General features: G+C 43.5%; 1 protein-coding gene across 1 annotated transcript; it reads left to right on the top strand.

Moving 5' to 3' along the window:
• Positions 1–430: 430 nt before the first annotated feature.
• LOC124134189 (BTB/POZ domain-containing protein 6-like) lies at positions 431–8014 on the top strand. The gene is made up of 3 exons (XM_046498903.2): positions 431–591; positions 3250–3603; positions 6422–8014. The coding sequence occupies exons 2-3, from the start codon at positions 3251–3253 to the stop codon at positions 7671–7673; spliced, it is 1605 nt and encodes a 534-aa protein (XP_046354859.1). The 5' UTR covers positions 431–591; position 3250; the 3' UTR covers positions 7674–8014.
• Positions 8015–9537: the final 1523 nt, after the last annotated feature.

A 9537-nucleotide genomic window follows, 5' to 3' on the forward strand; every position in this document is an offset into this window, starting at 1 on the left:
AGTCCCGGGTTTTCTGCCAGCCATGCATATACAAACCTATCTATACACCATGAGCTGCCTTCCCGGCCTGAGCCAAATACAGCTCTGTTCCGAGACATATACTTTCAACATCTGTGCAGAATTGACATGAATATGTGTGTGTGTGTGTGTTTTGTTACTTTGCAAACACTATAAACTGATCACTGTATGTATGAATAGGGGACGGTCTACTGACTCTGAATGACAAACACGGCTTTTGTGTGGATCAATACTGACTGGTATTAAATAGATTTCTCATTGTGCGGCTGGGTTTGCTCTCAGTGGTGGTAATACCGCTATGACTAGTCATTGTTCTGTCAGAAAGCGAGCGTATGTTTGGAAGGAACACACACATAATAAACAACTTCGGGAATCTCAAGACAGCGTAACCCACAACCTGAATAATCACAGACTCTTATAGTCAAACAAAGAGTCTTGCCTTATCATCACATGCATCAAGGGAGGTAACTGTATATTAACTTATTTGTAGTCAAGAACTTTACGAAGGCGAAAACAATTTCACAGTTTTCTCAAAATCATGCATTATCGACGGGGGTGTGACTGACGAATCAGGTGAGACAGATTTGCGACATATCAGTGTTGTGTTTAATGGATTGATATCGAACTTATTTTTGTAAACAATGATCCAAGAGTTTATCATACACGTCAAAAAAGGCTTCGTGCTCGGCCCTCTGACGCTCTAGTAAACTCGGTTCAACTGTTGTGTATAGTTATATATCAGTGTTGTTGAGTTACTCAAACGTCCCCAGACCTATATTACATACACGACAGTTATGCTGGTTATGTTACTTTTAAGTCACTTTTTACACTCAACCAGTGTTTCTGAATCGTATCGATAATAAGCAACTTATTCAAGTATACATGCTTACCTCGTAGTGTAAATTGCGTAGTATATATACAAAGACGCCATATTCATCGGAATTCTGTAACTATGTATACAACATAAAGCATATCTTGAACAGCGTGTGGCAGTAATAATTAATATCAATCTTTCTCACTGTTTGCAGCTTGGCTATATGCAGGTCACTGTTCCCACCGTATGGATATTTAATAAATGTGTTCGTTAATAACTATATTATTAATTATAATCTGCGTATCTATTTTGAGGAACTATAAACATTCATTCATTCATTCATTCATCTATAATTTGAAAGATAACTCTGTGGCGGAGCCTACTTTTTGTTTTGATCGTTAAATGATAGGAGAATCTTTGGTATATTCTTATTTTATAAATTCAAATAATAATTACATATAATGTGTGTGAGTGAATATCTTAACTTAATAAGACCCGTGAAGATCCGTGATAGAATAGGTCTTCGGCAACCCATGCTTGCCGTAAAAGGCGACTATGCTTGTCGTGAGAGACGACTAACGGGATCGGGTGGTCAGGCTCGCTGACTTGGTTGAAGCATGTCATCGATCCCAATTTTGTGGATCAATGCTCATGATATCAATTACTGGATTGTCTGGTCCAGACTTGATTATTTGCAGAATGCCGTCATATATATGGAATACTCTTGACTTCATAAACAATATTCATTCGCGTTTTTTATTTTCTGAAGTCCTAACCAAGGCAATAGTTCAGTGACACAAATGTACCTACACGAGTACATCATATTTTATGTTTTATTATTCATTTTTAAAATGACAAATGACAACACGAATCCTGCTTTCTTCATTACACCTTTGAAAAACATAAATACGACATGTGTTCTTCTCTCAGCCCAATATTTTGTGACACAGAGTAAAGTGAGGCCATCTATCTAAGGGAGATAATCCCGATCGCTGTCCCAAGATTGATAAAATATCTGAATATATTCGCTCTGTTGGCATGATGTACTCGTATTCATGTCTCTTTTCTCAGTTAAACTAAACCACTAATGTTCTCAAATATTTCCTGATATCGGCTGAATTAAGTGTCTCTGAAAAGTCAACGAAGTTTCGTAAAATACGTGTTAATTAGTTTTAATCCACACCTTTAACCACCAGGCAACTTCACCGTCGCCGACTTAATGAATTCAATTTGTCATGTGTGACCTGAATGTGTCTACTCGTACAATCACTCATGCTGTCAACCACTAGGTAGTCTGTACTCGGGTATATATTATCTGCAGATTGTTAGAATGCTCCTGGCTGCGGCGTAGAACAACGTTCATTCAGTCACTCACGTATAGGTGTCGATGTACATGTCAGTTTGATTTCCGACTATGTTATATCGATCGCAAGGCAGAGGAAGTTTCCTTTGGACCTACTTTATGTAATAGATTCCATTAAAGGCCAGCCATCCACTTTCCGTGTTCTTTAGTTTCAAAAGCCGCTAATTAAATCATGAAATTGAATTTCCTACTTTGCACTTAAAAAGAGGCCACAAGTGGTTTGTGTCGTGTCATCTCTACAGCGTATGTGACATCACAAGGGCCGGTAATGACATAAGCGATTAAAACACTCAAATTTATCGATCAACGTCCTGCTTTTGGCAGGTGCGTTTTATTTATGTTTGGCTCGTGTTTGACCTCAGATAGCTTATTGAAAATGTGACACTTGTGATAAATCGATTCCTGGACCTGAGCATGGTTTAAATGTTGGTTATTACTTAAACGCGTCTTCAAGCCGTGCTTTATCCGAGGCGCGTTGAACACAATTTTCGTCACTTTGTTTCTGTGACGTTGTCTCGAACAGTTAAAACATGAAGGTATAAACGTCAAATCCGGTGTGCACACTGTAAATCCGCGTAGACGTTAAAACCTATTTAAATCTATTCTTTAAAGAAAACCAGTCAACAACATACTTAACAGTTAACTGCTTATTTCATCATCACCACACAAAATGTAGACAACACTATGACAGTGACATCGTTAAGCGCTATATTGAAACAAAATCCCCGTCAGTCTTATTATCAGAAACAGTAGTCCGTTAGTGGGCAGGATTTCCTGCCACCCAAACATACCCATACGGCCCACACACCCTCTGTATCCGTCTGTGAGTGAGTGAGTATAGTTTTACGCCGCTTTTAGCAATATTCCAGCAATATCACGGTCGGGGACATCAGAAACGGGCTTCACACATTGACCCATGTGGGGAATCGAACCGATGACTTCGGCTTGACGAGCTAACGCTTTAACACTAGGTTACCCAACCGCCCCGATCCACCTATGAACAGTTTATTTCACAACAGTCTCTATGCCACTGTAACACACATTCTCCACCTAGGATGGCGAGTAAATCGGGCAAGGCAACTCGGGGAGGCAGCAAGAAGAGCAAGACCCCCCGGAAGTCTGGAGATGACGTGTCCATGTGGGAGATGACCATCGGGCGGGAGGTGGACTGGCAGTCGGGCAAGAACCTGCCGGACACCAACCTACACATGCTGGTCAACCAGCTCAACTGTGACGTCACCTTCAGGGTAGGGGAGGCCGAGGAGATCATCCCCGCCCACAAGTACATGCTTGGGTCTCGCAGTAACGTGTTCCAGACCATGTTTGCCGATGCAGAAGCAATCATGGAGGACAACGATGAGATCGTCGTGGATGACGTAGATCCGAACGTGTTCCGACATATGCTGGTGTGAGTAGCATGATCTGCAGGGCCAAGTGTAGTCCGACATATGCTGGTGTGAGTAATATGACCTGCAGGGCTAAGTGTAGTCCGACATATGCTGGTGTGAGTTACATGACATGCAGGGCTAAGTGTAGTCCGCATATGCTGGTGTGAGTTACATGACATGCAGGGCTAAGTGTAGTCCGCATATGCTGGTGTGAGTAGCATGATCTGCAGGGCCAAGTGTAGTCCGACATATGCTGGTGTGAGTAATATGACCTGCAGGGCTAAGTGTAGTCCGACATATGCTGGTGTGAGTTACATGACATGCAGGGCTAAGTGTAGTCCGCATATGCTGGTGTGAGTTACATGACATGCAGGGCTAAGTGTAGTCCGCATATGCTGGTGTGAGTAGCATGATCTGCAGGGCCAAGTGTAGTCCGACATATGCTGGTGTGAGTAATATGACCTGCAGGGCCAAGTGTAGTCCGACATATGCTGGTGTGAGTTACATGACCTGCAGGGCTAAGTGTAGTCCGTCATATGCTGGCATGAGTTACATGACATGCAGAGCTAAGTGTAGTCCGACATACGCTGGTGTGAGTTACATGACCCGCAGGGCTAAGTGTAGTCCGACATATGCTGGCATGAGTTACATGACATGCAGGGCTAAGTGTAGTCCGACATATGCTGGTATGAGTTACATGACATGCAGGGCTAAGTGTAGTCCGACATACGCTGGTATGAGTTACATGACATGCAGGGCTAAGTGTAGTCCGAAATATGCTGGCATGAGTTACATGACATGCAGGGCTAAGTGTAGTCCGACATACGCTGGTGTGAGTTACATGACCCGCAGGGCTAAGTGTAGTCCGACATATGCTGGTGTGAGTTACATGACCCGCAGGGCTAAGTGTAGTCCGACATATGCTGGTATGAGTTACATGACATGCAGGGCTAAGTGTAGTCCGACATACGCTGGTATGAGTTACATGACATGCAGGGCTAAGTGTAGTCCGACATATGCTGGCATGAGTTACATGACATGCAGGGCTAAGTGTAGTCCGACATACGCTGGTGTGAGTTACATGACCCGCAGGGCTAAGTGTAGTCCGACATATGCTGGCATGAGTTACATGACATGCAGGGCTAAGTGTAGTCCGACATATGCTGGTATGAGTTACATGACATGCAGGGCTAAGTGTAGTCCGACATATGCTGGCATGAGTTACATGACATGCAGGGCTAAGTGTAGTCCGACATATGCTGGTATGAGTTACATGACATGCAGGGCTAAGTGTAGTCCGACATACGCTGGTATGAGTTACATGACATGCAGGGCTAAGTGTAGTCCGAAATATGCTGGCATGAGTTACATGACATGCAGGGCTAAGTGTAGTCCGACATACGCTGGTGTGAGTTACATGACCCGCAGGGCTAAGTGTAGTCCGACATATGCTGGTGTGAGTTACATGACCCGCAGGGCTAAGTGTAGTCCGACATATGCTGGTATGAGTTACATGACATGCAGGGCTAAGTGTAGTCCGTCATACGCTGGTATGAGTTACATGACATGCAGGGCTAAGTGTAGTCCGACATATGCTGGCATGAGTTACATGACATGCAGGGCTAAGTGTAGTCCGACATACGCTGGTGTGAGTAACATGACCCGCAGGGCTAAGTGTAGTCCGACATATGCTGGCATGAGTTACATGACATGCAGGGCTAAGTGTAGTCCGACATATGCTGGTATGAGTTACATGACATGCAGGGCTAAGTGTAGTCCGACATATGCTGGTATGAGTTACATGACATGCAGGGCTAAGTGTAGTCCGACATACGCTGGTGTGAGTTACATGACATGCAGGGCTAAGTGTAGTCCGACATTTGCTGGTGTGAGTTACATGACATGCAGGGCTAAGTGTAGTCCGACATACGCTGGTGTGAGTTACATGACATGCAGGGCTTAGTGTAGTCCGACAAATGCTGGCATGAGTTACATGACATGCAGGGCTAAGTGTAGTCCGACATATGCTGGTGTGAGTTACATGACCCGCAGGGCTAAGTGTAGTCCGACATATGCTGGCATGAGTTACATGACATGCAGGGCTAAGTGTAGTCCGACATATGCTGGTATGAGTTACATGACATGCAGGGCTAAGTGTAGTCCGACATATGCTGGTGTGAGTTACATGACATGCAGGGCTAAGTGTAGTCCGACATATGCTGGCATGAGTTACATGACCCGCAGGGCTAAGTGTAGTCCGACATTTGCTGGTGTGAGTTACATGACATGCAGGGCTAAGTGTAGTCCGACATATGCTGGTGTGGGTAACATGACCTGCAGGGCTAAGTGTAATCCGAAATCTGCGGATTAGAGCTGCTGGACCTGCAGGGATAAGTGTGTTCCGACATATGCGTGCGATAGTTTGAATACTAATGATTGCATCGTTAAACAGCGAGCGCCTCCGTGGTCTAGTGGTAGAGCGTCCGCCCAGAGAGCGCAAGGGGTTCGGTCGCGTTATACCAAAAGACGTTGAAAGATGGTACTTGTTTTTACCCTGCCTGGAGCTCGGCATTAAGGTGGTAAAACAAGGACTGGTCGGCTCTGAGTCAATTTACTGTGTCTGAATGGGTATTCATGTTAAACTGCAGCATGATATTTTAGTGTGCTAGAACTATAAAATCGGCATTAAACCGGACTAGTACAAGTAGCCGCACACATATGTGCACTTCGCTATATTAGTGCAATATTCTTGGTCGTGAAGTTAAAGCCCATTTCACCTGACTCCGTTAAACAGCAATCACTCACTCACTGACACACCTGTCTTTATTCTCCCAACAGGTTTCTGTACACAGACGACATCCGTCTGGACCCCGAGAACGTTTCCCTTGTCCTCTTCGCGGCCAAGAAGTACGGCATCCAGTCTCTGAGGAGGCGCTGTCTGCAGTATCTGGAGGCCGACCTGTCCCCCGACTCCGCCTGTGTCATCATGGAGCAGGCCCACGTGTACGACGAGGATGACCTGAGGGCCAAGGCTCTGGACTACATCCTCAAGACAGGGGACGGGACCCTCCGAGCTCGGACGGTCGGGGAGCTGTGCCACGAATGTCTCTCAATGGTCCTAGCCTCGGATGACCTCAACGCACCGGAAGATGTTGTCTTCTTTGGCGCCCTGTACTGGTCGGAGTGTGAGCTGGCACGCCATGAAAAAGACATCACGCCGGAAGGCCGTAGGGACGTTCTTGGAAATGCCATTTATAGCATAAGATTTCCACTAATAGATAAAAAGATATTTGTGCAAAAAGTAAGTCCTTTCGGCGTTCTTAATGATGTTGAAACGAACACCGTGCTTCAATATTATGTCATTCCGGAAATAGGAGCAAAGCCTTTTATCACTGAAGCAAGGAAAGGTACGTTTGTCCGTCCGGACATGTACGAGGCACCAAAGGTAGAAGGCCCATTGGACATGACAGAACCCCCGGAGCCTCGCGTGGAGCTGCCCCCAATTATTGTGGAGCCCGAACCGGAGCCCAAGAAGGAGAAGAAAGGAAAACCCAAAGATGAGAAGACATCGGCGGAAAAAAAGAAAGGCAAGGGGAAGAAAAAGAAGAAGGTGACCCTGCGGGACCATAATCTCTTGCGATTCTCAACACGGGATGAAGTGTTATCGTGGATGTGTGATGGGCAGATGGACGACGCGATCGGCTTCGGCTGCGACCACGACTTCATTCTGGTAGGTTTCCTTCTGTTCGGGCCATCCCGCTACGTCCGAGGTCAGTACTATGTCCGGGCAAGGGTTGAGGATGATGAAGGGAACGTGATGAGAGGGAGCTTAATGGAGGTAGAGGTGGACGTCAATCCTAATGACAAATTTTATGAGCTTCCCTTCCCGACCCCTGTCCGGATTGAGCGCAAGAGGCAATACACCCTGCTGGTCAACGTACGGGGGGAGCCGTGCTTTCAGGGTACCCATGGCAACCATACAGTCATTCTGGATGACATGACGTTCAAATTCTTCCAGTCGGAACGCAGCCACAATGGCACTACTGTCGAAATGGGACAAATACCGGGTTTGATTGTTAACACCGATTAAAATGAGTCCTCATGGACAAATCCTTGTTTTCTTACATACCCAAACACACTGACACTGAATTTTGAATGCCAAGCATTCCGATCCGTTGATAATAGATGATTCCCCTAAGGTTAACGCATGCTGTGTCTAATTGCATGGGGGAATTCCATTTATGATGTCATATTTCGCACTTTGGTAAAGACTTCTTCATGTTCCATGTATATATATTATAGATGTATATTTATGTATTTTTGAGTTTCTGCATGTTATCGATAGCCATTTCATTGTTTCCAGGAATAATTATGTTTATGTATTGTGTTCGTGCATTCATTCTCATTGTTACACATTTGTTTCTGTACAATTCATACAGAATAAAAGTTTTATGTTTTAAAATGCACTTGTTTCGGTCTGTTTTAATGTCACATTCGCCGTAAATGTATTCACCTACATAGTTTGTTCTAGAAATCGTTGTTTATTACGCAGTGAAACAAGGAAATGTATTGTTCTTCAGTCAGGGTAATATTTCAATTCATGTCAAGGTTTAAGAAAATAGTTGAGATCATGTTTCAAGGGAGGCGACTCGTGTTACCTTAGGTACTGTTGGATTTTCAAGGCAATGTCGACTTGGGTGTATTCTGCTTCAGTCTATGAACGCGAGGGTTGTGCTTACTGAAGCATCACAAATGTAGCGGACACATTTATTCAAATATCTTTAAGTGACATAAAGTTATAAAGGTACTAAGGTGGGTATATATATATCAATGTTCCGCATATTTACAGGCTTTAAACAGTGAGAAATATTGGTAAGATTACCACACGTTGTTTAGGATATGTTTAATTTGATATAAATACTTTGAGAATTCAAAAAAGTGAAATGCCACATTATTTCATCAATGTCATTGTTATCTGCACCAAGAAAGAATGCTAACATATCATGGTCTTTCATCATCTGAACATCAAGATTATCAACTATAGTAGAAAAGAATACATCTCTCTCTGAAAGTAGACATTCACAGTTTAAGATGACATGCTGATAATAATGATCAGCAAAGGTCTTACATTCTTTTGATATTTTGCTTCTGGATCAAATCCTTATTACATATAATAATTGTATTTCTTCTCCCAACTCTGGGTATAACATTACAACGCTGTATAACACATGCGGGGCTAGTGTTGTGTGAAGTTTAGAATATCGAAACAAGTCAGCTCTACATGAGAGTTTATATTTCCATACTTCTTCCTCGTAGGTAGTTATTTCATATAACACAATCTTTCTCTACTTCGTCTTCGCGGGGAATTCCCCTGTGCAATCTTATATTTCTTAGCTGTTGAAAGCAACCACTCCATACAAACTGTGTAAATTATTGTTATGAAAATAATAGAGTGATGTTAATGCGCAGAAACCACTTTTACAAATTGAGACACATGCATATGAGTTGTTGCAAAGACGCCCAACAGCTGTAGTCTACATATATCTATATAGCCAACCATGCTCCAAAGTCCTAGATTAGCAATAGTGGCATCAGTGGGAAAACGTTTGTCAAACCCGTGTATAATCCTGTCAATGTAACGCTTGGTGCTCTCAGCTAATTCGAGATAGTAATTCACATCCATAAAAACTTGTTGAAATCATTCTTTTCCATATCTTTATACGTGCATACTGTAAGTCACTACTATTAAGACCAACAGAGAGGGTAGAATTTATAGTATGCCTTGCTTTTGTGCACGGTATGGGTACTGAGGTGATAAAGGTACTAAGGTGATAAAGGTACTGAGGTGATAAAGGTACTAAGGTGATAAAGGTACTGAGATGATAAAGGTACTGAGGTGATAAAGGTACTGGGGTGATAAAGGTACTGAGGTGATAAAGGTACTAAGGTGATAA

Source organism: Haliotis rufescens, unplaced genomic scaffold (assembly GCF_023055435.1).
Source record: "Haliotis rufescens isolate VD_foot unplaced genomic scaffold, xgHalRufe1.0.p SCAF_1, whole genome shotgun sequence".
NCBI classification, from domain to species: Eukaryota; Metazoa; Mollusca; class Gastropoda; order Lepetellida; family Haliotidae; genus Haliotis; species Haliotis rufescens.